Here is a 26,025-nt window from a genome sequence, read left to right as displayed (position 1 = left end):
TGAGCCTTTCAGTACCTCTCAAAGGTGGCCACAGGTCCTTTCACTCATGGGACAAGGCAATACCCACTCATTAGTTCATGCAAGTAGCTATCGAACACCCACTCAGCACAGGATGCCATGTGATACTGGACACTGTGCCAGCGCTTTGAAGGAATAGATACATAATGAACGAAAGATTGAATGCTAGCCTCTGGAATCTTACCAAGCAGCAATTATAGCCCCAAGTGCCAAGGAAGCCATCAGAACATTTCTGTAGGAAAGATGCTGTGAGAATCATAAATTGCTTTGGTATCACGCTCTTGGGGGCAGCCTACAAAAATGATCACATTTTTATTTTCAAAAGCAACCTGAAAACATGGTTATTGTGATGTCAGTCACCTTCACAGGGGAACTTAGCATTGCAACGCTGTAACTTCTGTTTGTGAGTTGGTGGAAGCCATTCTTTTCCTGTCCAAAGAATTAAGATTTTCTCTGGAACATAATGTTCAAAACCTCACTGTGTGAGAGGCATAAAATACTCCAAAGGCAAAAAAGCAAGGAAGGAAGTTGTGGAATGTGCGATATTTTTATGGATCACATAAAAAGCAATAAAAATATTATTTCGTGATCACAGTGCACATGATTTAAGGCCATGACTTGAAATGGCTCTTGATGTAAAACTCTGAGATGACAGTTTTATTTGGACCTTGGAGCCTAAGCAGTTAGTTAGTTCAGGCCAGAGGCTCTCTCTACTCCCTCCTAGAGAGAGTGGTGCGCAGTGGAAATTTCCTCAGGATCCAGCAGCCGCTGTGTGGTCTGCATTATGCTGTGAAATCATCCATTTGCCTGCACTGCCTGGGAGGCTGTGACTGGCCTCTTTCCAGTACTCATGTATGAATGCAACAGTTTTTGCCTAGTTGCAAAGTCTACACATCCTGCAAGCAGGCCTAGCTTCTAGCTCTGTGAAAATGGCATGTTTCCAAACATCCAATAAAATAGAGGATGCAAGTCCATCACACCCTACCTTCTAAAGGTACTGCTTGGATGGCCTGGCAGGGAGCACTGAGCCACTTCTGGTGAGACATTCATGGTTCTGGACAAATTATGTAGTTTGGTTGTCCTTTGGTTTCCCATCTGCATAATGGGTGCAGCTAATTTCCACTGTCACAATTTGCTATGGAGGAAAGAATGATGTCTTGCAAAATGGTAAGGATTATTTTGAAGACCCTAGTCGGTTCAATACAGTCAGATTAAGTAGCCAACAGCAGTAGAATTCCACAGGAATATTAACTTGAGAATCTGCTTTTGAGTATTTGATGACACAATTTTATTTGTTAACAAATGAAGAATCACTAAATCTCCCTCATCCTCAGTTTAGCCTTTCATTGGGCTTCCCAGGTGGCACAGTGGTAAAAGTATCTGCCTGCAAATGCAGGAGATGCAAGAGATCCCTGAGTTGGGAAGATCCCCTGCAGGAGGAAATGGCAACCCACTTCAGTATTCTTGCTTGGAAAATTCCATGGACAGAGGAGCCTGGCGGACATGGGGTTACAAAGAGTTGGACATGACAGCACAACAAGAACAACCAAATGGAGATAATATTAGCATCTACTTGGTGAGGATGGATGAAGTTAGCAGTTTGGGCCAAAGGATCCAGGTTAAATCCTGGTTCTGCCACATGCTCACTCTGGACAAGTGAGCATTGGCTTATGTTTCCACCTCCCAGAATTGTTGGAAAGTTTGAGTGAGACAGTGTGATGCACCGCAGCCAACACACAATACATGCTCAGTGAAGGGTAGCTGGTGTCATGATGGAAGCACCACTGTGAGGATTAAGCTGGAATTATGCTTGCAAATGCCTTCCCTGGTGGCTCAGACGGTAAAGAGTCCTCCCGCAAAGCAGGGACCTAGGTTCAATCCCTGGGGAGAGAAGATGCCCTGGAGAAGGAAATGGCAACCCACTCCGGTATTCTTGCCTGGAGAATTCCAAGGACAGAGGAGCCTGGCGGGCTCCAGTCCATGGGGTCTCAAAAGAGTCAGACACAACTGAGTGACTTTCACTTTTACACTCATGCTTGCAAATAGGGTGGCAATCAGGTGGGGTACTACTCATGAAACTTAGGTAAGCTCCTCCAGGGCAGGGAGTCTGCATGCCTAGCACCCAGTACTTAGTCGTATGTTAATTTCCTTTGTTGCTTGAATGTTGATCAAGTGATCAGTGATGTTAAGGATATGTCCTCTTTACCCTTCCCAGAGCCCCTTCCAACTCGATAGAGTGAGTGTTGGCTTTTCTCTTGGCCCCACCTTACAGGTCATTCCTGAGACCCTCTCCCCCACCTGGAACCAGATGCTCCTGTTCAATGACCTGGTGCTGCACGGAGACCAGAAGGAGCTGGCAGAATCCCCGCCCTTAGTGGTGGTGGAGCTGTATGACAGTGATGCGGTGGTGAGTGTCTCAGGGCTGTGCTGACCGGGCTTCACCAAAGACACTCTGTTTTCAGCCACCTTCCTTTCTTTATCCAGCCTGGGAAGGTGCCTGGACGCAATCCTCACCTGGGAAAAACACTCATTTTACAGAACTAGGGAAATTGGTGACGATCATTTGTTTTACTAATGGGTTTTTGTTTTTTTTTTTTTTTTTTTGCTTAGATTACCCTTTAGATTGCAATTAAAATAGGATCTGATTCACAAAAGTTCAATCAACATTCACTTCTTTAGGAATATAATTATTAAGGCCACCCATAGTTGTCCCCAGTCCCCAGCGGGCTCTATATTCTATTGCTGCTAGTAAAAAAAGTCCATGCCTTTTGAAAACAGAAGGTCTTTACTGATCTTTCTGGCTGGAAGCAAACGGATGTATTGTCACCGATTCAGTCTTGTAACTGGATCTTCTTATTTTGGTTGTTGCTTCCAAGCCCTGAAACAATGCATTTATCTCCATCTCATTTCTGTTATGATGTTAGCCAGACCGCTTCCTCTCCAAAGATGTCTGTGTTCTGAAATGCTGGGCCGATTCTAAAACTTACTGGAGGATTCTTTTTTTAATCACTGAAACAAATCTTTTTCTTTTTTAAACTAAGAAGTCTAAAGGGAAAGGCAAAGGCTTGTTTTAATGTTTTCTTTAATGTCTTTACCTCCTTCGGAGATTGTAGAAGCACAAATATATTAAGTACAAGAGTTGTTGCAAGAAAACTTGCTAAAGCCTCCTCACCTCCTCAGAGCAACCTGGCAGTTCCGACCTTCAGTCAAGGTCAGGAGGAAATTTGGATGGGAGAACTGGAGGGCATGAAGCCCCTTCTGGCTTTGGAGAAGAGGAAACAGAAGCCCAGAAAGGTCAAATGCCTTGTTCAAGGTCACAGCTGGCTGGAGGCACAGCCGGAACTTGAATTTAGCCTCCTGTGTCCACTCTTTCTTGCACAAGTGGAGTGGCCATTGTGACTGTCTCCCTTTAGACATACATATTCAGCTTCTCCTTGTCACTCTCTGGACTCCATTCCCCCATCTGTAAATTTGGGCTGCTGCTGCTGCTGCTAAGTCGCTTCAGTCGTGTCCGACTCTGTGTGACTATTTATGGGCTTCCCCAGTGGGTCAGTGGTAAAGAATCCTCCTACAATGCAGGAGCCTCAGGAGACATGGGTTCAATCCCTAGGTCAGGAAGATCCCCTGGAGGAGGGTACGGCAACCTACTCCAGTAGATGTGTGTTCTACTGCTGTGCCTAGAATATAGACTTTCTGTAAAGAAGGTCACAAAATAAACGCCTTTTTAATAGAGTCCATAACAATATGATTCCAATCTTAAGTATTTTTATTTGACAACCAATAACAACAATCAAGGGCTGCCCAGGTAGCTCATCAGTAAAGAATCTGCCTGCAATGCAGGAGACACAGGAAGTATAGGTTCAATCCCTGGGGCAGGAGGCTCCCCTGGAGGAGGAAATGGCAACCCACTCCAGTATTCTTGCCTGGAAAATTTCCATGAGCAAAGAGAGGAGTCGAACGGGCTACAGTCCATGGGGTTGCAAAGAGTTGGCCACAACTTAGCACGTGCGCACACACACACACACACACACACAAATATACAAAACAGCGATCAGTCATTAAAAACAGACCCACCCACTGGACTACAGTGGATTTCCCTTTGTCTGTTTGCTTTTCAGACCCTCTTCTAGATCTCCATTCATTGATTGCCTTCCTGGGCCCCACCCCAAGCCAAACTCTGTCCAGAAAAGCAAGCCTACATTCTCACATCTAAAGGAAAAGAAAATGTAGGAGAGAAAGAAAATACGAACTTTTTTTTGCACTTTCTTCCTTGAGATACGTGTTGATGTGCAAAAGATTCTGTTCACACCCGTGGGCTGCCGCCATCACAATCCCATGGTGATGATCAAATTTTAGATTCTGACTCTGCAGGACCCAGCTTCCAGTCTCAAGCTTTCTCTCATTACACAGTGCCCGTGCCCTCATTCAAGTCTGCTGGCTCTGTAAGAAATTAGTTTATATTTGGCACGCAGGTTGCTTGAGTTTATGTTTACTCTTTTGTTTCCAGGGCTTGTTTTAAGTTAATTTTTCTAAGCTAGGATTATGGGCAAAATAATTATGCCGCAGATCATTCATTTCATATACAGCTGCCCTAACTCCACTCACCCCCAGAACAGGTCTGATGTGCCACTGGATATCAGCAGGCAGCTTCGTTTGTTTGTTTTCCCCCTTGCCAAGCTTCCTTTTACAGCCGGGAATGCAAATGTTGGTTCTTGAGTCCAAAGGCAATGAAACAGCACAGGTGTTAAAACCCAGCCTCAGCCAAAGAGAGTATGGGCGCTGTCCTTGGACTTGGAGGTCATTTATCCAAGAGTGAAAGCTCTTTTACTCTTGGATCAACAAGAGCTTGGATGAGTGCCTGCCCTGTGCCAAGGGGACATAACAGTGAATCAAATAGGTAATCCTGCCTGCCTGCCTGGGGCTTACGTCACAGCTGTTCTTGAGATAAACAGCAAAGCAGCCCCAGGCTCCAGCCCCAGGCTGTTTGGGGTGGAACCAGAACTGGGAGCAGGCACTAGGAAAAGGCAGAAGATATACCATCAAGTTGGAGAAGGCAATGGCACCCCACTCCAGTACTCTTGCCTGGAAAATCCCATGGACGGAGGAGCCTGGTAGGCTGCAGTCCATGGGGTCGCTAGGAGTCGGACACAACTGAGCGACTTCACTTTCACTTTTCACTTTCATGTATTGGAGAAGGAAATGGCAACCCACTCCAGTGTTCTTGCCTGGAGAATCCCAGGGACAGGGGAGCCTGGTGGGCTGCCGTCTCTGGGGTCGCACAGAGTCGGACATGACTGAAGCGACTTAGCAGCAGCAGCAGCATACCATCAAGTAGTTCTTCAAGAAACTTACAAACAAAGCCATTCTAATACTCTTTTACTGCCAAGAACAATTGGGCAGAATTGCTCTATTACTTAAACATGCTGATCTTAATCACCATCATATTACTATGTGTGTGCTGTGCTTAGTCACTCAGTCATGTCCAGCTCTTTGTGACCCCATGGACTGTACCCCACCAGGCTCCTCTGTCCATGGGGGTTCTCCAGGCAAGAATACTGGAATGGATTGCCACTGAGCACTTACTGTTTACCAGCTGTTGTGCAAAGCACATACATTATTACATTAATCATCATGGCCCTGTAAACAATGTACCTTTTTTTAAAAAAGAAATTCACCCAAGGCTTTACTGGGGCCCCTGCTGCAGCAGTGGGGGAGTGAGAATCGACAGGTTCCCTTGCTGATTTGCTCCCTGAGCAGGAGGAGCAAACTTGTTCCTTATATGGGGAGAGGGTAACACTGTCCTTAGGTGGTTTGCCCCCCCTTAGGTGATGTTGTGTGCAGGGGACATGCGCAGTACCCTACTTATGCTCTCAAAACAATGTACTTTTAACCCCTTTTTAAGCATGAGGATCAAATGGTTGAGTAAATGGTCCAAGACCAGAGATCTAGAAAGTAGTACATTTGGCGTCTCCAACTCATGCTTGCCTGGACTCCAAACTTGTGTCTCAACCACAGTGGTGCCCTGCCCTGGAGATTGTTCGGAATGTGTGCTACCACTTTATTTTCCTTTTCCCTTTCAAGTCTACCCGGGGTGATTATCTTCATTCCACTGAGCTCAATACACTGAAAAAAGAGATAACCCCTAAGATGGTCTTCAGCCAGCAAGCCCCTGAGATGACCTTAGAGTTTTCCCTGGGAGCCCAGATAGATTCTGTTGCTCCCCGAGCCTCTGGAAAAGGACTAGAGGGGCTTAGCAGAAGAAGACAGTGAGGCATGTAGACAGTAGTAAGAGGGAGACATGAGGCTGATGGCTTTGTGAAGGTTAATTACAAAATCACACTGAGACACGAGGTGGGTGACCACAAGGGACAACAATTCTTATCTTTTCTGCCCTAGGGAAAGCCAGAATATTTGGGTGCCACTGTGGCTGCTCCTGTGGTGAAACTAGCTGACCAGGACTACGAGCCCCCCAGGCTGTGCTATCACCCCATCTTTTGTGGGAACCTCTCTGGCGGGGACCTCCTTGCTGTATTTGAACTCCTGCAGGTAAGTGGACTGGAAGCGACAGCCGCACTGACCGTCCATCTAGTCTACCCGGCCAGAGACGCAGCCTCACAGGAGGTGCACGTCCATCACTCTGTGCCTGGTCCCTCACTGCTGTCCTGTGTCTGGAGACGGCTCCTTCTGGGGACCTGGAAGATACTATTTAAGAACTCAGGTGACCAGCTATTCCCAGAGCCCCTGTGCTGCAAGTCAGAGTCCCAGGATGAAAGGTCCTTACGGATTTGGCCAGCAAAGCATGAGCAGCCCTATGCTCCATACAAACCATGAGAGGATGTGAAAGGGGAAGGGAGCAAACGTTTGTGGACACTCCCATGTGCCCCATGTTGTGGTTGCTGCCTCACATCCCCTCTCATCACACTGAAATCTCCCTCAATCCTGATAAGGTAGGGATTATGATTCCCATTTTACGGATGGTAAACTGAGGATTAATGTAATTGATTGACTTCCCTCATCAGGCCGCTAGTCGGTGGTTGAACTGAGAGCTGAACTTAAGACCTTTAAAGCCTTCTGCTCCTTACACTGTATCACAAAGTTTCCCAAAGACCTTGAAGACTTTGGGGAATTTAGGAACATACATCTAGGAAGAACTTCTCAGAAAGCAAAGGCAGGATACTTGGGGAGGGAAGCTGAGTCTGGTTGAATCATCAACGACCAAATGGGACAGAGGGAGGACCTGGGAAGAAATGACCTGGTAGGCCTGCATCAGGGAGGTTTCTCTCCCTGACCGTCCCATTCACTGGGGGCAGAGGGCACCTGCCCTTTGGGTCAGATCAGTCCTCTTTAGGAAAGCCTGTTTTCCAAAACTCCCAGTTTTAGAAAAATCTCACCTGCTACAGAAACTAGGAAGCAAGCAATCCTAAGACACAGCAAGCGAGTAAGAGGAAGGGTGTTAGAGGTGGATCCCATGGGTATGGATCTTGTTCCCATCACTTACTAGTGTGTGACCTTGGGTTAGCCACTTAGTCTCTGTCTGTTTAACCTGCAAAACTGGAGATGATAATTAATCTCCCTAAAGTTCCTGGCATGAAATCAACATGCAACAAATGCTACTTATTTTATTATTAGTAGTATTATTATACCATGGAATACTAAAGCAGGATATCTCAGTCAGTTCAGTCACTCGGTCACGTCCGACTCTTTGCGACCCCATGGACTGCAGCACACCAGGCCTCCCTGTCCATCATCAGCTCCCAGAGTTTACTCAAACTCATGTTCATTGAGTCGGTGATGCCATCCAATCATCTCATCCTCTGTCATCCCTTTATCCTCCCACCTTCAATCCTTCCCAGCATTAGGGTCTTTTCCAAGGGTCAGTTCTTCATATCACAGGTGGCCAAAGTATTGGACATTCAGCTTCAGCATCAGTCCTTCCAATGAATATTCAGGACTGATTTCCTTTAGGATGGACTGGTTGGATCTCCTTGCAGTCCAAGGCACTCTCAAGAGTCTTCTCCAACACCACAGTTCAAAAGCATCAATTCTTCAGCACTCAGCTTTCTTCACAGTCCAACTCTCACATCCATACATGACCACTGGAAAAACCATAGCTTTGACTAGACAGACCTAGTCTAGTCTCATCTATTTCAGGATATCTAGTCCCATCTATTTCAGGTGAAGAAACTGAGCTGGATATAAAGGCAATGGCTTACTTGATATGGCAGATTGGAGCCTAGAATTCATGTATACCAATTCCTCCAAGAGCTGGAGAGACTGGAGAGTATAAGAGGAAGGGAACAGCTACTGAGTTAGATACACTGGTACTCAAATCCAAACTGCCCATGTGTGTAGCTTGGGAGTTGCTTAAGACTATTAGAGATGAGCTCTGCTGCTGCTGCTGCTGCTAAGTCGCTTCAGTCGTGTCTGACTCTTTGCAACCCCATAGACGGCAGCCCACCAGGCTCCGCCATCCCTGGGATTCTCCAGGCAAGAACAGTGGAGTGGGTTGCCATTTCCTTCTCCGATGCATAAAAGTGAAAAGTGAAAGTGAAGTCGCTCAGTCGTGTCTGACTCTTAGCGACCCCATGGACTGCAGCCCACCAGGCTCCTCTGTCCATGGGATTTTCCAGGCAAGAGTACTGGAGTGGGGTGCCATTGCCTTCTCCGAGAGATGAGCTCTGAAGTACAGCTAATCAGACTTTGATTGTGGTCTGGTCTTTGCTCCATTTAAGGATGAACTTTTTAATGCTGGAATGGCTGCCTTGGAGAAAGAACAATCTATCTGTCAGGGGACCTGAAGCAGGATGAGCTCTTAAGGGGTCAGAGTAGCAGAAACCTAGGCATCGGCTTCAGTTCTGCAGCGACTGTAGTCTAGGAGGGGAGAAGAGGACTGGTGAAATCTTTGTCTTACAAATCTTAAGTTCTAGGATTCCAGGATGCCCAATCAGGTGAAAGTTGAATAGAACCAGCTCTCAGCAGATAGATGTGTGCTGCACAGAAACGTGAACTCTTAGCACTGAAAGAGTGACCTTCAAAACCAGCTGGTCCAGTCTTTCCTCAAGTGAAGGTCCAGGTGATTTTAGGCTGTCCATGAGTGATTTTAGGTCAAAATTGGGTAAAGTATTAAGTAATATTGAATTAATATTGGTGGAGTTTTGCTCCCCCCCCCCGCCCACCCAGGTTTTTTGAGATATAATGGACATATAACTTTGTGTAAGTTTAAGGAGGTTCAGTTCACTTCAGTTCAGTCGCTCAGTCGTGTCCGACTCTTTGTGACCCCATGAACTGCAGCACGCCAGGCCTCCCTGTCTATCACCGACTCCCGGAGTCCACCGGAACCCATGTCCATTGAGTCATTGATGCCATCCAACCATCTCATCCTCTGTCGTCCCCTTCTCCTCCTTCCCTCAATCTTTCCCAGCATCAGGGTCTTTTCAAATGAGTCAGCTCTTTGCATCAGGTGGCCAAAGTACTGGAGTTGCAGCTTTAAAATCAGTCCTACCAATGAACACCCAGGACTGATCTCATTTAGGATGGACTTGTTGGATCTCCTTGCAGTCCAAGGGACTTTCAAGGCTCTTCCCCAACACCACAGTTCAAAAGCATCAATTCTTCGTCTCTCAGCTTTCTTTATAGTCCAACTCTCACATCCATACATGACCACTGGAAAAACCATAGCCTGGGCTAGACAGACCTTTGTGGACAAAGTAATGTCTCTGCTTTTTAATATGCTGTCTAGGTTGGTCATAACTTTCCTTCCAAGGAGTTCAGTTCAGTTCAGTCGCTCAGTCGTGCCCGACTCTGTGACCCCATGAATCGCAGCACACCAGGCCTCCCTGTCCATCACCATCTCCCAGAGTTCACCCAGATTCACATCCATCAAGTCAGTGATGCCATCCAGCCATCTCATCCTCTGTCGTCCCCTTCTTCTCCTCCTGCCCCCAATCCCTCCCAGCATCAGAGTCTTTTCCAATGAGTCAACTCTTTGCATGAGGTGGCCAAAGTACTGGAGTTTCAGCTTTAGCATCATTCCCTCCAAAGAAATCCCAGGGCTGATCTCCTTCCGAATGGACTGGTTGGATCTCCTTGCAGTCCAAGGGACTCTCAAGAGTCTTCTCCAACACCACAGTTCAAAAGCATCAATTCTTTGGCACTCAGCCTTCTTCACAGTCCAACTCTCACATCCATACATGACCACTGGAGAAACCATAGCCTTGACTAGACGAACCTTTGTTGGCAAAGTAATGTCTCTGCTTTTGAATATGCTATCTAGGTTGGTCATAACTTTCCTTCCAAGGAGTAAGCATCTTTTAGTTTCATGGCTGCAGTCACCATCTGCAGTGATTTTGGAGCCCAGAAAAATAAAGTCTGACACTGTTTCCACTGTTTCCCCATCTATTTCCCATGAAGTGGTGGGACCGGATGCCATGATCTTCATTTTCTGAATGATGAGCTTTAAGCCAACTTTTTCACTCTCCACTTTCACTTTCATCAAGAGGCTCTTGAGTTCCTCTTCACTTTCTGCCATAAGGGTGGTGTCATCTGCATATCTGAGGTTATTGATATTTCTCCCAGCAATCTTGATTCCAGCTTGTGCTTCTTCCACTGTTTCCCCATCTATTTGCCATGAAGTGATGGGACCAGATGCCATGATCTTAGTTTTCTGAATGTTGAGCTTTAAGGTAGACAATATGGGAATTTGATATATGTATGTATTACAAAATGATTACCACAATAAAGTTTAATGAACACAGCCATCACTTCACACATTTAACGTGTGTGTGTGTGTGTGTGAAAGAAAGTGAAAGAGAGAGCGAGAGAGAGAGAACTTTTAAGATCTACTCTCATAGCAATTTTCAAGTGTACAGCACAGTATTGTAACCGTAGTCACCACACTGTGCATTAGATCCCCAGAACTTACTCATCTTCCAACTGCAAGTTTGTGCCCTTTGGCCACCCTTGCTCACTTTCCCCACCTCCCCACCCCTGTCAATCTACCAATCTACTCTCTGTTTATGTGGTTTTCACTTTTCAGATTCCACATATAAGTGATGTCATACAGTATTTGTCTTTGTCTTTGACTTACCTCACTTAGCATTGTGCTCTCAAGGTCTATCCATGTTGTTGCAAATGGAATTTTGCCTGTTTTGATCCTTCTAGCTACTTTTAGAAGAAAGTCTCATGCCCATCTGTGTATAATCCGTCTTTCAACTTGCAACCTTCTTTTTTAAGGAAGCACAGGCTTCAGTTTCAGTGCCTCTAAAAAAAATCAATATTAGCTATAGGAACATTTCTCTGAGTCTACTTGTTTGAACACCAGCCCCTCCAGACAGAGTGAAAAGAAAGTTTAAGAAATGCTACACATGACCTATTCCAATAACATTGTTTTGTTTTCATTGGTTTTCTTTTTAAAGTTACTTTCCATTGATGGCCAGTGGCTTTTGTTTTACATAGGAACCTGAAGTTTCTTTTCTGAAAATGAAATGATATCTAATGAAAATGTTTGCTAGATAATAGCACACATGATAAAAGTGGTAGCTCTTGTTGTTGTTTAGTTGCTAAGTCATGTCTGACTCTTCGCAACCCCATGGACTGCAGCATACCAGGCTTCTCTGTCCTCCACTATCTCCTGGAGTTTTCTCAGATTCATGTCCATTGAATCAGTGATGCTATCTAGCCGTCTTATCCTCTGTCACCCCCTTCTTCTCCTGCCCGCAATCTTTCCTAGCATCAGGGTATTTTCCAATGAGTTGACTTTTTGCATCAGGTGGCCAAAGTATTGGAGCTTCAGCTTCAGCATTAGTCTTTCCAGTGAATATTCAGGGTTGATTTCCTTTAGGATTGAGTGGTTTGATCTCCTTGCAGTCCAAGGGACTCTGAAGAGTCTTCCCCAGTACTATAATTTGAAAACATCAATTCTTTGGAGCTCAGCCTTCTTTATGGTCCACCTCTCACATCTGTACATGACTACTGGAAAAACTGTATCTTTGACTATACAGATCTTTGTCAGCAAAGTGATGTCTCTGCTTTTCAAGTGGTAGAAGAAGGACTGATGTGAGTAAACCAGCTCTAGTATAATGCTCTCATTTTACATGCAGAAAGCTGAGGTTCAAGTCTGGCTAAATTGGATTCAGTCAACTGATCTTTTCACTGCACAAATCTTCCTGAAGGATGTCCCTTAATCTAGGGGGCCCCAATCTTCCAGACCGTAGACTAGTACCTCCTGTCAGATCAGCGGTGGCATTAGATTAGAAATAAAGTGCACAATGAAAGTGATGCACTTGAATCATCCCCAAACCACCCCCTCCATCCATGGTAAAATTACCCCTTGTGCCAAAAATGTTGGGGACCGCTGCCCTAATCCATCAGTGAGGGCTGGACCAGCAGATCCCGACAGGCTCTCTGAAGTCTGGGCTTTCTCCCAATGCCATGGTCCCACCTCTGATCCTCCTTCCATCCCTCTGCGATGAGCCGGGTGGACTAACACAAGATCGTCCTGCTTCCTAACAGCAGGGTGGATGGAGGCAGCCTTGACAGAGGCAAGCAACCTAAGCGACACAATTCATTAGGGTTTCATTAAGACTTCCTCTCAGCTGATTCCTTGTCCAAAAAGTAATTTGATCATCAACACAACTGTCTCAGCAGGTGGATCTCATACAAGTCGAGCAGGCAGGACCTGAAAAATTCCTTCATTGTCACCTGTGGCTCTCAGCGTCTATGTGCGAGTGGTTTACCTTCAGCCTCCTTCTCCATTACTGAAATGCTGCCCTGTCTCAGAAGAAGGGTTTGGTACCTGGGTTCTTCGATGCCCCAGACTGAATTCCTTATCTCCATTTTCCTCCCCTACCCAGCTAGCTGCCTCTTGTCCTCCCAGTCCTGGCCCACTCCCCCCTCCAACCCCATTCTCCTAGCCTCTCTGCCTTGAGAATTCAGACTCAAATGTAGTTCTTCACTCTGGGTCTATATCCATGGCTAGGCCAATTGTTCTAGCCAGATGATCATCCCTTGTTCTCATAGACCCTCGTTTCATCAGGATTATTCCACCTGCCTCTTTCCTGGTCTAACCTACTCCTCTTTTCTTGTTCACTCAATTCTCCGCATTCCTTCCAGAAGACAGTTCTCTATACTACTCTCCTCTTAAGAAATGATCAATGTCTGTCTGCTTCTCACCTCCAAGAAACTTTCCTGAAGACTATATTTTTGGAACATGAGTTCCTCTGCTGCTGCTGCTAAGTTGCTTCAGTCATGTCTGACTCTTTGTGATCCTATGGACCCTAGCCTGCCAGGCTCCTCTGTCCATGGGATTCTCCAGGCAAGAATACTGCAGTGGATTGCCATAACCTCCTCCAGGGGATCTACGGTTAAAAGAAAGTTTGACAAATTCTTCATTGTTTTATATATCTCTCTTGGAGCCTTGAAATGCCCATTACCATAGTAAAGACTCTGAGAAGTCAACTACAAAGAAACTTTTGAAATTCTTTTTTGAAATTCAACATTTCCCCAATGTTTTTGAGTACAATTTTTTTTTTTTTTTGCATGACAACTCTTAGTATTTCATGAAAAGAAAATGCAGCCCCTAGAAGAACATTGGGTGTCCATAGCTTGGCATTTAAGCTCTCCCCAAATTAATTTATCTTCAGACTGCTTTTTCAGTCTCACATGTCAGTACAGTCACTCTGCACATACTGTGGCCTCTTTACAGCAGATATTCTGAATTCTCAGACCTCACCACACAAACATCCTCCTCTGTTTCTAGCCGCATTGTCATCCTGTTCCAAAATGTTTCCCTACTCTGCCCATCCCGACCCCTGCACTCTACTTACTCTTTAGGAAACTGACCATCATCACCATTCAGGACCAGAGTGGCCTCCTCCAGGAAGCTTTCCCCCTCCCCCACCTCAATCAAATGTTTTATCCTCTTCCAACTGATGTCACTTTGCCTCTTTTTCGGTTTAATCCAGGCTTTGTTGCAGGCTTGTCGCCCTTAATCTGTAGTTTTTTGAAGGCAAGATCTACTTCACCCATTCATTCATGCACTTAAGTAAATATTATCCCGTGTCTATTTTGTCCCAGAACGTTCCTAAGAATTCATCAGTGAATAAAACAAACTCCCTGACCTCATGGGACTTGTATTCTAGGGAAGGGAAGATAATGGACAACACTATATAAATTGTAGCATAGCAGCAGTGTGGTAAATGCTGAAGAGAAAGGGAAAGCACGTGAAATACGAAGCAGGTGTGGGTGTTGTGGGAGGGGGCAGAGTTAACACTTTAGGCATCCAGGGAAGGCTCCCTGAGGAAGTGGCATTTAAGTCAAGACCTGAAAGGGGATTTAAATATGCTTCTGGGATAGTTTCAGGAACTAGCAGTCCTTGAGCACCTGTGTCGCATTGGAGACTAAGATGAGTGAAAGTTGAGCCTTAATTGTTGCACAGGTCTGTCAATTTCCAGTTTACTCTTATTCCTAGGGAACTTACTATGTGCCAGGAAGTGTTGCCAAGCGCTTTGCATACTGCCTCATCCATTCTTCACAGCAATTCATGAATCAGATATCATTATCTTTACATATAACAGAACTGAGACTCAGTGACACTGTGTGACTATTTCAAATTCCACAGCTAATAAGTGATGAAGCACAAAACTGGTATCCACCTATTATACTGAATGAGGGGTAATGGAGGTGTGGATGATGGGCTGGGGGAGACAGAGAAAGGAACAAGGCTTCTGAGCATCAGTGATTTTTCAGATGGACTGGAACTGAGACTAGGGTCCTACACGACTCCAAGTGTGGCATCCCCTTAAAGTCTGTGCCTGGGTCCCCCGTCCTGTCCTGCCCCTGGAACTCCTTCGAGGTTCGGTTAGGTTAGATATGTCCTGGGATATTAAAGCAGTCAGGCTTTTGGACCAGCTTATCCTGATCCTTCACACTTTGCCTTCATAACAATTCCTTATCATACCCTACTGAGTAACCATACACTATGTGGTTTTATAGGCCTGCAGCCAACCCATTTCACTCTGAAAAAGCTGGGAGCAAAATCGCTCAACCTCCACCATGCTGTGGGATCCTTCAGAGTTTTAGTTGCTCAATCATGTCTGACTCTTTGTGACCCCATGGACTGTAGCCCACCAGGCTCCTATGTCCATGGGATTCTCCAGGCAAAAATACTGGAGTGGGTTGCCATTCCCTTTTCCAGGGGATCTTCCCGACCCAGGCATCGAAACTGTGTGTCCTGCATTGCAGGCGGTTTCTTTACTATCTGAGCCAGCAGGGCAGCTTAAACTCTTAAGGGCATCTTTGAGGCGCTTCTGGAATGAGCTTGTTTAGGGCATTTCCCGGGCTGACACCGCAGCAGCCCCAAGATGAGCAGACACGTGGTACTTTTTAAAGCGCGTGGAGCAGCACCATCCCCTGCCACCACCACAGCTGGTCTGTGGCTTTATCTTTGGAACCACCGGAGCAATCAGCTTTCTCAGAGAGGTGATGTGTTGCAGCCTGGATAGCTCATCACCAGGCAGTGTTCACCTCATCTTTTCCAAGCTTCTTTTTCTGGTCTGGCTCATTCTGCAGCTTCATTATCTTGAGTCTATTTGGCATTCCCAGTGCCTGCTGTCTTCTTTTTCCGGGCTTCTTTCTAATTAACTGAACCGCATCTGCTGTTGCCAGCTAGAATATGTCTGCAAAAAAAGAAATGGTGATATGTTTGTACTTTGTAGGTTTTGATGAGCAATTAGACTTTTTTCGAGCATACGGAGCTAATGTGTCAGTCAGCCAATAAACATTTATCAAGAATCCATTGGAGTTGGAGCATCACTTGAGGGTCTGAGAAGGAAATGCAGTAAACAAAGGCTTCCTCTTGGCCAAGTCTGACAAACTCCCCCATGAGGAAAACTTCCAGCTCCAAAGCAAGGGTCAGCTGGTCCAACATCTGAGGCCCAGAGAAGGAAAAGGACTCATGCAGGGTCACACAGCACAGCCTGGTTTCTGGGCTCAGTCCACTAAAGTCTGCACTGAGCCTACTGAGAAGACACACTGTGCCCAGGACTGAAGAGTAGAATGGCTCAGTGTGTATGCCGTGTGCTAAGTCGCTTCAGTCATGTCCGATTCTTTGTGACCCCATGGACTGTAGCCCACCAGGCTCCTCTGTCCATCGGATTCTCCAGGCAAGAATACTGGAGTGGGTTGCCATTTCCTACTCCAGGGGATCTCCCTGACCCAGGGATCAAACCCACGTCTCTTAGGTCCCCTGCATTGGCAGGCAGGTTCTTTACCACTAACACCACCTGGGAAGCCCCAGTGGCAGCGGCAGCTTCTTAAAAGATGTGCGTGCTGAGCTGGGTCTTGAAGGTAATGCACAGTGGTTGACCCAGGGAGAAGGCCCTTTCCATACGAGACTTTCTAATTCCTTTGTGTGAGAGTTCAGTAAAGCACAGTGATTGCCTTCCTGCAGTTTCATTCACTCCAAAGGCACAGGAAATGACAACTTTCGTCCCAGAAATCTGCCTTCAAAAGACTTCATTTTCTGTTTCACTGATTACGAGGTAGTGTCTGTTGGTTGACTGAATCTCCTGTAGCGTATACTAGGGGAATAGTGAAGTCTCAGAGGTTGGAATCCTATCAGAGTCCCTCTGCCATTCCACAGCTGGAGTTTCCATGCCATTTGATGAGGTTGTGAAGCTCCATCTACTTGTCTTTTTTCCCTCCCCTCTCTACTGTGAGCTCACTGAAAGCTTATGAACCTATTAACTCCTGACACATTGTAAGTGCTCACTAATGTTGGATTACCCTCATGAATGAATGTGTTTGTTGATTAAGAAACTGTGATAAAAATGCATCGTCTTGATTTACATTTTAAGCTGGAAACATTCATTTGGTTAAAACAGTGGCAGTCTTTCCCATGAGGTGAGATTGTGTGGCAGCCTTCATTTTCCTTGCCTCTCCTGATTTCTAACCAGCCTTGATCTGTGTGGTAGGTCCCCGCATCTGGGCTGCAAGGGCTCCCTCCCTTCGACCCACCTGATGTCACCCAGATCTACCCTGTTCCTGCCAGCATCCGGCCAGTGCTGAGTAAATACCGCGTGGAGGTAGGGGGCTGGGAAGGATTGGGCTGTTCTTTGGGACTAAAGGCACTGGGGCATTGCGATCGCAGCTGGATTGTGTGAGGGGACTGGTGGGGTCCAGGGGGAGACACAGCTGCTCAGAGGGAGCCCTCAAGGAGCGCACCATCCTTTCCTGGAAGAACACACCGTGGTTCCCAGGCTGGGGCACCTGACGTTCCCACCCCTGAGCCACACCTGCTGGCTCCTCCCCGGGCCTTTGAGGGATAGCCCTACCCGTTTTCTCCTCAGGTTCTCTTCTGGGGAGTCCGAGAAATGAAGAAGGTGCAGCTCCTCTCGGTGGATCGTCCCCAGGTCCTCATCGAGTGTGCGGGACGCGGCGTCAAGTCCTGTGTGATCCAGAGCTACAAGAACAACCCAAACTTCAACGTCCAGGCAGATGCTTTTGAAGTGGTGCGGGTCTCCGCCTCCTACCCCCAGGCCCCTACATGCTCATTCCCTTCATTCCCTAAGATGTAACTCACTCCTTCATGAATTGGGGGGGATGTTTTAGAGTTTCAGGTGTCCACTACTCACAAGAAAGAGCAGTCTAATTCAGTGAAGAGCCAGAATATCAGAATGAGATAAGACAGACTTTTGTTGTTTTGTTTTGGAAGCTTCCAGGAGAAGATCATTTAGTAAATCAAAGCAGGTTGACAGTGGCTCCTGAAGTGTGGCCCCCAATTCATCACCATCACCCAGGAACTTATTATAAATGCAGATTCTCAGGTCCTGCCCCAGGACTACTGAATCAGTCTGTTAGGGGTGAGCTGGGGCCCAGACACCTCTGGTTAAACAAGCTGTGTAGGAGACTTTGATACACATTGATGTTTGAGAACCACTGGCCTGGAAGATACTGTCAAAAAACTAATGGTCAGATGTTTAAAAATTATTTGTATATAGCATCTCAGCAGTTTGCATTTGAATTTATGCTTCTAAAGTGATGTTTGATACCTGTGCTTTTTCTTTATTTCAGTACTGTTTTATGCTGTTTTATGAACTAACAGTGAAATCAAAGTTTGCTTTGTCCAACCCAGTCAGCTCCAACAGACACAGATTTTCTGTCAGCAAAGTGTTAGTCTCTCAGTCGTATATAACTCTTTGCAACCCCATGGACTGTAACCCACCAGGCTTCTCTGTCCATGGAATTCTCCAGGAAAGAATACTGGAGTAGGTAGCTGTTCCCTTCTCCAGGGGATCTTTCCGACCCAGGGATCGAACCCAGGTCTCCTGCATTACAGGCAGATTCTTTACTGTCTGAGTCACGACTAGAATTAAAGAATGTGTACTGTGTTTGCAAAGCTTCCACACCAGGCTTTGTTGAGCTTGGGGTGGGGGAGGTCACCAGGGTAAAGAAATGGATGGGGTGCTGGCCCTCAGTTCCATCTTAAGTGGCTCAGCTCTCATCTGTTTTATATCCTGGGTCTGTGTTTCTCTGAGATGAGAGTTTGGATAGATAATGACAAAATAAGAAGATTGAAGACGACTTGGGGAGTGTGTGATTTTTGCAATTTATTTGTGGGTTGAATTGTCAGTGCCATCCCTCATATGTTGCATGATGACTCCCTGACTTGAGAAGACAGTGCTCCAGCCTCTGGCCAGCTGCAGGCGTGACCCGGAGGGATAGGGCAAGGCAGGCTCAGAGGAAGGATAGGTGCCTGGTTGGCTTTGGTCCTGCTCGCAGACAGGTCAGCTCAGGTCATACCCCACTCCATCCTCATCTCTCCCTGCAGGAACTGCCCGAGAACGAGCTTCTGCACCCGCCCCTGAGCATCTGCGTGGTGGACTGGAGAGCCTTTGGGAGGAGCACCCTGGTGGGCACTTACACCATCAACTGCTTGAAACAGTTTTTGTGTAAATCCAGGGAGCCCCTCAGCCTCACCTCACAGGTGGGCGGAGCCCAAGTTGGGAAAGGTAGGAAGATTCTAGATCTTGGAGCTGTGGGCTACGAAGTTGTGGTACCTGCAGGTGTCCACTCGGGACCCCAGCACAAAACAAATGCCCCAAGGTCAAATGGTGCTTTCTGAAGAATTTGCTCCTGTGGTCCCCTTTGCTTCTTAGCTGCCAGGTTCTGACCTGAAGCCTGACATCAGGGTCAACTCTTCTAAGAAGGGTTCTTTGTGACTGGAGCTCCATTCTGCCCCTGCTTGCGTGAATGCTAAGTCGCTTCAGTAGTGTCCAACTCTTTGCAACCTCATGGACTGTAGCCCACCAGGCTCCTCTGTCCATGGGGTTTTCCAGGCAGGAAGACTAGAATGCGTTGCCATGCCCTCCTCCCCTCCTGCCCCTACTCCCTGACATTTTCTTTGCTTGATGTACCGAAATTTCTTCTGTTTGGGATCCAGGTGCAGGGTCGAGTTCCTTGGGTGACGTGGTTCTTGCTGTACAGTCATCACTTATCTCTGCAAGACTGCTGTCTCATTATATTCACCGGCCTCTCCATGCTTTATTCCTAGTTTCCCCACTGCATGCCTCCCACGGCTGATGCTTGTAAAATCTAAATCTATTTGATTAACATATATTATATGATACTATAATATTCACTTGGTTTTCCACTTTCCTCACTCAAATCTATGTTTTAAGATCTGTCCATGTTGCTATGGTTACTTTCACTTGTTCCCCCGATCTGGTGCATCTACCCTACACTGGTTTCATTATCCCCTCATACTGGACCACTGGGCTGCCTCCAGCTCCCCACTTCTGCACTGTTGTGATGAACATCCTGTGTGTTCACTGAGGGAGAATCCTGTGTAGGGGTGAGATTACTGGCTCCCAGGAGATGAATACGTGTAATTTTATTAAGTACTTTCAGAGTGTGCTCCAGAGAGCAGTACTGGTTTACATCAGTCTACACTAGTCTGTGCCAACCTATTCAAGTATACACCAGTCTATTTCAGGCTCCCTATTATGCACATGGACTCATGTGGCCAGAGTTCTGCCAACACTTTGGGAGTTCACAGACCTCTGGAGTTTCTAAGGTTTCCCCTGGTTAACACAGTGGGGGAGGGCAATCAACACATAGAATCTGTTCATTAAATCTTAATAAACATGACTCCTACAACCACTGTTATTTAAAATTACTCTGAGGGATCAATAATAAGTATAATCATTTGTTGATGAACAGACACCTTACATCATGATCTCATTTATTTCCCAAAGACATGGATACTTTTACTGTCCTTTTATAAATATGGAAAGTGAAGCTCAGCGTTGTTAGGAACTTGTCATATTTGAATTCTGATCTGTCTGATCGCCAGTACTGGGTCCTTGAAATGATTGCCCTGTATTGATTGTAGCCCAGTTGCCTGATCCAATGTCCTTTCATTTCAGATATTTCAGATTCATCAGTTGCCACTGAGCCCTCTGAGACCCTCAGCTCTGTTCAGGAGGAACCAAAAGATCATGTCTTTGTGGATATTGAGCCACCTCCCACAGTGGTACCTGACTCAGCCCAGGTTCAGGCAGCCAACCTGATTGACATCCCTGACTCGTCCCCTATGCTGGAGCCAGAACACAAACCTGCAGCCCAGGAGCCACCAAAAGATGGAAAAGCTAAGGTCAGAATGTCATCTGTCTTCATATTTACAAGGCACATTAGAGTTTGCTGACTAGGTTCTAGATACTAATCCTCCCACCTGTTAGTTGTATGAGCACAGCAAGAAACTTCACATTTCTGAGCATTAGTTTCTTCATCTGTAAAATGGGGACACTGATACCCACTTCACAGCATTGCCATAGAATCAGATGTCAGTGTATATGGAATTAAAGTGTTAGTCAAATGTGACCGTATTTAATGGAACAGAAATACTTCTCTATTCATTGGCTTGGAAAGAAAATGATTTCCTCATCTAGGCTTATTCCACAAATATTTTGAACCTACAACCTACTTTGTATAACATCTTGTGGGACCAAAAAGATGCATCTTCTGGATTCTAAATAGAAATGAGACTTATCTTCAGTTGGCTGAGATTCTGTAAGGGGAGGTGGATAAGTATATAAGATCATAAAATGGGGGCAGGAGTAATCTTTTAAGTCATAATTTTGAATGCAAAATCCTTGTGTACCTACCAGTTGACTCACAGAAGAAAGCAGTTTTGAGAATGTCCTAAGAGAGGGCCTGCCCAGCAAATGGTAAAAGCTGAAATAAGAGGCAGAGTGAGATAGATGAATCGATATTTTCTCGGGCTCTTCCCATCTCATCCAGGCTCAATGTGACTCTCTGACAACCCACAGGTTTCTCTCTGTCCCACCAGCAATGTACCTGCCGCTTGGTGTTACAAATCTCAGTTGAAGTGTTTTTGCCACCATGAAACTGTGGGTTTCACCAGTTCAAAGATGATTTAAAAAAAGATCTCTATCATGTAGAGGTTTGACAGAAAACAACAAAATTCTTTAAAGCAATTATCTTTCAATGAAAATTAATGAATTTAAATATATATATATATATATATCTTTGGATCCGCTGTACCAGATAGAATGCCTGGCACATCATAGGTAGCCAGGAGATGAGAACAAACAAATGATGCATACAAGGTCATGATGAATCTTTCAGGACACAGCTAACTGTCTTCTCCCTAAATGCCTGTTTTCTGCCGTATGTACATCACACTGCCTTCCCATCTCCCAGTCAACACAAAACACTTGTGTTGTCAGTCTCATTTATTTGCACCAGTTCCAATCAGATAGGATGCTAAAGGCGGATTTTCTACATTATGCCACTTAATCCTCATGACAGTGAAGTGAGCAGGTGTTGGGGGCCAGCGTGAGGCACTCCACCCATGGCAAAGGTCATGAGGAAGGAGGCTCAACATATGCAAAGGTGGGATCGAGCCTCAGGAGTCCGCCTGGAAATCCTCGAGCATCTACCCCCATAACCAGAGCCTGCCTACTTTGCTACTTTGCTACACCTCTGACTTTACGGGGGGCTGTCCCCCACCACCTCTTTTGGAGAAGGAGTTAACGTAGAGCTCCAGTTAATAATAATTCCTGGGTGTGACAAGAGTGTTTTAACCTACAAACTCCTCTGAAGGTTCTCTAGCCTGCCTGACAGGCTTGTCTGGCCACATGTAATTGCTCACAGCCTCCCAGCTGTGAGAGGCACGAGATGCTTTAAACCTTCTAGAAACAGGTTCCTTAGAAAAGTTAGAAAACCATTAGTATAAGTATAGTGGGCTGATTAGAAATTGTATTGGTGAAGGGTTTTTCATTTGTTGAGCCAATGTTTGTTGCTAAGTCTCCACATCCCCTGCCCTTATACACATTAATTAACATAAAGAAGAAATAAGTATTAACCTTTGATATTAATCACGTTAGACCTTAGGCTAAGTAAATTCTTTCCTTAACTAAAACCCACTACACCCTCACCCTACAGGAATGTAACTTTATTTGGGTGGCGTCTGTTTTAAGAATAATCACCCCTGGAGAAATAAGTGTCCTGGCTGACTGACCGCTGTCACAAGGAGAGGGTCATAAATTGTCAGCAGGCCCCCTGGCCAGATGATGTCACACCCCTAAGACCTCTGTATACATTTGTATGAAGCACCTGACTTTGATAAAAGTCAGGACTGCTGACCCCACGTGACTTTTGCATAACATCTCAGTGTATAAAAGTAGACCACGGAAAATAAAGAATTGGGATCAGTTCCTCGAAAGACTGGTCTCCCCATGTCTCTCTCTCTCTCAAATTCTGGCTGAGTCTCCATCTGGAGCGTGGAACCCGCCATGCTTACTAATTATGCCTGGGCTTCTAAGATCCGACCGGGGAGGCCTCAGTGTCTCCTCTCCTTCGGGAGAACGGAAGGACGCCTGTGGCCTCCGTAAGTGGTGCAAACTTCTTGTCTTGAAGTTTTATTGGTCTCCCGCGTAAACCAAGCTACTCAGCCTCTTTTCTCCACTGAATTTTCCTACTGAGCTATCCTCATTCCATTACTCTTTATACCTCTAATTAATATCTAATTGAAGCTATTGTATCCTGATCCTCGCTGACGCCGTACCCACTTTGAACTCCCTGGATCAGCCGGGGCTGGACCCTGGCAAGCAGGTATCATTGTTCCTAGCTGAGGAGACCGAGAATCACAAAATTTCTATTTTTGTTTATATTGTGTTTAGAAGTTCATTCACTTTCTACTATACCACGTTGTATCATATAGATTGCTTGTCTCTTCCACTCAAGTCAAAACTTCTCAAAGGTGGGGATTGTGTCTAACCCTTAGATTCCCATATCAACCATGATATATCTCATAACTACTCAATAAATGCCAAATGAATGGATGACACATTATTAAACTTTTATTTATTAAGGAGAATGGGGAACTGTAATAACAAAACCTGCCGACGCCTCCACCCATCTTCTGAGGGTACCCATGTATCCTCTTCCTTAGTAAACTGCTCAGCCACCAGCACGCAGATTCTTGCCGCCAAACTAATAATCCATCCCTCATTCCTTGACAGGACTCCAGGAAACCTTCCCGGAGGTCTACTAAAAGGAGAAAGAGGACCATAGCTGATGAATCGGCTGAAAACGTCATTGACTGGTGGTCAAAATATTATGCCTCCCTGAAGAAAGCACAGAAGGTGGGTTCTTTCTTGGCTGTGACAGCCACGTGCCTCGATAAACACACAGCACCCTTTACCACCCCCCTCTAAAGTGCTGCATTGGTCCCTCTTTTTGGTTCCACTCTAGGTAGGCTGTACTTGGGTGTGGTTCCATTAACTGCTGAAGGGTACAAGCCTGGAAGGACCAGGGTCCAGAACTGCAAACTCCTTACTGTCTGGCTGGAGCTGACCCTAGGACACAGGCTCTGCTGTAAATGCTGGCAGGATGTGATGTCTATCTTGGCATCCAGAGAATCTGCCCACCTCAGGGAGGTCCAGCCAGGAGAAATGGGGTCTCTAGACAGGTGGGCATCAGTGAAGGGAGCTTCAGGTTTACCTGGAGACACCCAAGTTCAAGTGTTCTCCAGCTGGATTCTAAGTTCAAAGGGGAAACTATCAAAGTAAAGGCTGGGGTCTTGGCCTTAGCAAATGGCAATAATCAGCAGATCCTCGTGCTCCTGGAATAAGAATGGAATTAAGTTATAAAGTCAGAAAACCAGTGGGGAGTGGGTCTGGAGATTTAGGGAAAAGCTCAGTGAGTTTGGTAAGACTTCTCATCCTTGAGTTAAAATGGAAAGGAAATTCTGATGTTATTATCATATTCTATTGAATAGGAATTCTTCTGTTCTTTATTTGGAAAGACTGTATTTCTTTTTTTCCCACTTTTTTTTATTAGAGTATAATTGCTTTAAACTTTGTATTAGTTTCTGCTATACAACAACGTCAATCAGCTATGTTGTTGTCATTCAGTTGCTCAGTCACATCCAACTCTTTGCAGCCCCATGGACTGCAGCACACCAGGCTTCCCTGTCCTTCACCATCTCCTGGAGCTTGCTCAAACTTGCTTAATCAGCGATATGTATACATATATTCCCTCCCTCCTGAACCTCCCTCCCACCCTCCCCCTTTGTGTGTAGGTTATCACAAAGCAGCCAGCTGAGCTCCCTGTGTTACGCAGCAGCTTCCTGCTAGTGTACATATGTTAATGTTACTCTCTCAGTTTGTCCCCCACAACTTCCTGCACTGTGTCTACAAGTCCTTTTTCTATGTCTGAGCCTGTATCCCTGCCCTCCAAATAGGTTCATCAGTACCATTTTTCTAGATTCCATTTGTATGGGTTGATGTTGTTTTGTCACTAATTTATGTCTAACTCTTGTGACCTTATGGACTGTAGCCCACCAGACACCTCTGTCCATGGGCTTTCCCAGGCAAGAATACTGGAGTGGGTTGCCATTTCCTTCTTCAGGGGATCTTCCTGACCCAGGGACCAAAGCTGCATCTCCTGCATTAGCAGGCGGGCTCTTTACTGCTGAGCCTGCAGAGAAGTCATATATATATATATATAGTTGTGTTTAACTCTTTGCAACCCCTTGGACTATACAGCCCATGGAAATCTCTAGGCCAGAACACTGGAGTCAGTAGTTATTCCCTTCTGCAGGGGATCTTCTTAATCCAGCGTGGAACCCAGATCTCCTGCATTGCAGGTGGATTCTTTACCATCTGAGCCACCAGGGAAGCCCATATATATACATTAATATATGATTTTTTTTTCCTCTTTCTGACTTACTTCACTCTGTATGACAGATTCTAGGTTCATCCACATCACTTCAACTGACTCAATTTCATTCCTTTTTATGACTGAGTAATATCCCGTTGTATATATGTACCACGTCTTCTCTATCCATTCATCTGTCAATGGACAGTTAGCCATGTCCTGGCTATTGTAAATAGAGCTGCAATAGTATGGAGGGTCCTTAAAAAACTAAGCATACAACTACCATGTGATCAGGGTCCAGAACTGCAAACTGCATAGAAGTCCCACTATGGGGCATATATCCTAAGAACAACTTAACTCAAAAAGACACATGGACCATAGTTTCTTCATCTAGGACTATCCATGAATATTGATATACAGTTAAATAAATAAACAACCAAATGTTAGTCCCTGCCTCTAAGCTCCCTCCTTCTGCTGGAGTGGGCACTAGCACTTTGGGTGAGTGTGCAGCCCCTTCCTCTTTCTCTGTTAAGCTCCGCAATTCCAGCACAAACCCAGCAGCCCAAAATGTCAGTGGGGAAACTCACAGATGCAGATCGGGATGATGCTCCAGGGATGTGGAGGAACAGCAGGGAGAGGGGTTGCTTTTCCAGCGGTTGAGAGGAGACTGCACCTAGAGGAAAAGGACATCAACAAGCTTGGTGGCCCTGGTCCTGGATGTATGGGCACCTCTTCTCTAAGGCAGGGCATCTCCCTCCACTTAAGTCCTACTTTACAGCAAGGCTTCCTTTGGGAGCTACTAAGGACTGTTTCAGAGAAGGCAAT

At 45.8% G+C, this 26,025-nt stretch overlaps 1 protein-coding gene and 1 long non-coding RNA gene across 2 annotated transcripts in view; one reads left to right on the top strand and one right to left on the bottom strand.

Annotated features, from left to right (window-relative positions):
- FER1L6 (fer-1 like family member 6) overlaps nucleotides 1-26,025 on the top strand; it is a 134,411-nt gene that overhangs the window by 64,528 nt on the left and 43,858 nt on the right. Inside the window, exons 20-26 of the mRNA XM_055545883.1 lie at nucleotides 2,291-2,425; nucleotides 6,415-6,564; nucleotides 16,989-17,099; nucleotides 17,364-17,525; nucleotides 18,845-19,025; nucleotides 20,442-20,668; nucleotides 23,562-23,684. Coding sequence (XP_055401858.1) covers nucleotides 2,291-2,425; nucleotides 6,415-6,564; nucleotides 16,989-17,099; nucleotides 17,364-17,525; nucleotides 18,845-19,025; nucleotides 20,442-20,668; nucleotides 23,562-23,684 — 1,089 coding nt within the window. The remainder of the gene's footprint in view (nucleotides 1-2,290; nucleotides 2,426-6,414; nucleotides 6,565-16,988; nucleotides 17,100-17,363; nucleotides 17,526-18,844; nucleotides 19,026-20,441; nucleotides 20,669-23,561; nucleotides 23,685-26,025) is intronic.
- Nucleotides 13,547-25,875, bottom strand: LOC129626635 (uncharacterized). The gene is made up of 3 exons (XR_008702104.1): nucleotides 25,788-25,875; nucleotides 17,349-17,476; nucleotides 13,547-15,692 (listed from the first exon to the last, which is right to left on the bottom strand). It is a non-coding gene; the product is annotated as an uncharacterized LOC129626635 (long non-coding RNA).

Source organism: Bubalus kerabau, chromosome 14 (assembly GCF_029407905.1).
Source record: "Bubalus kerabau isolate K-KA32 ecotype Philippines breed swamp buffalo chromosome 14, PCC_UOA_SB_1v2, whole genome shotgun sequence".
NCBI classification, from domain to species: Eukaryota; Metazoa; Chordata; class Mammalia; order Artiodactyla; family Bovidae; genus Bubalus; species Bubalus kerabau.
The sequence above is the reverse complement of the archived record's forward strand: the minus strand, read 5'-3'. Positions and strand labels throughout refer to the sequence as shown.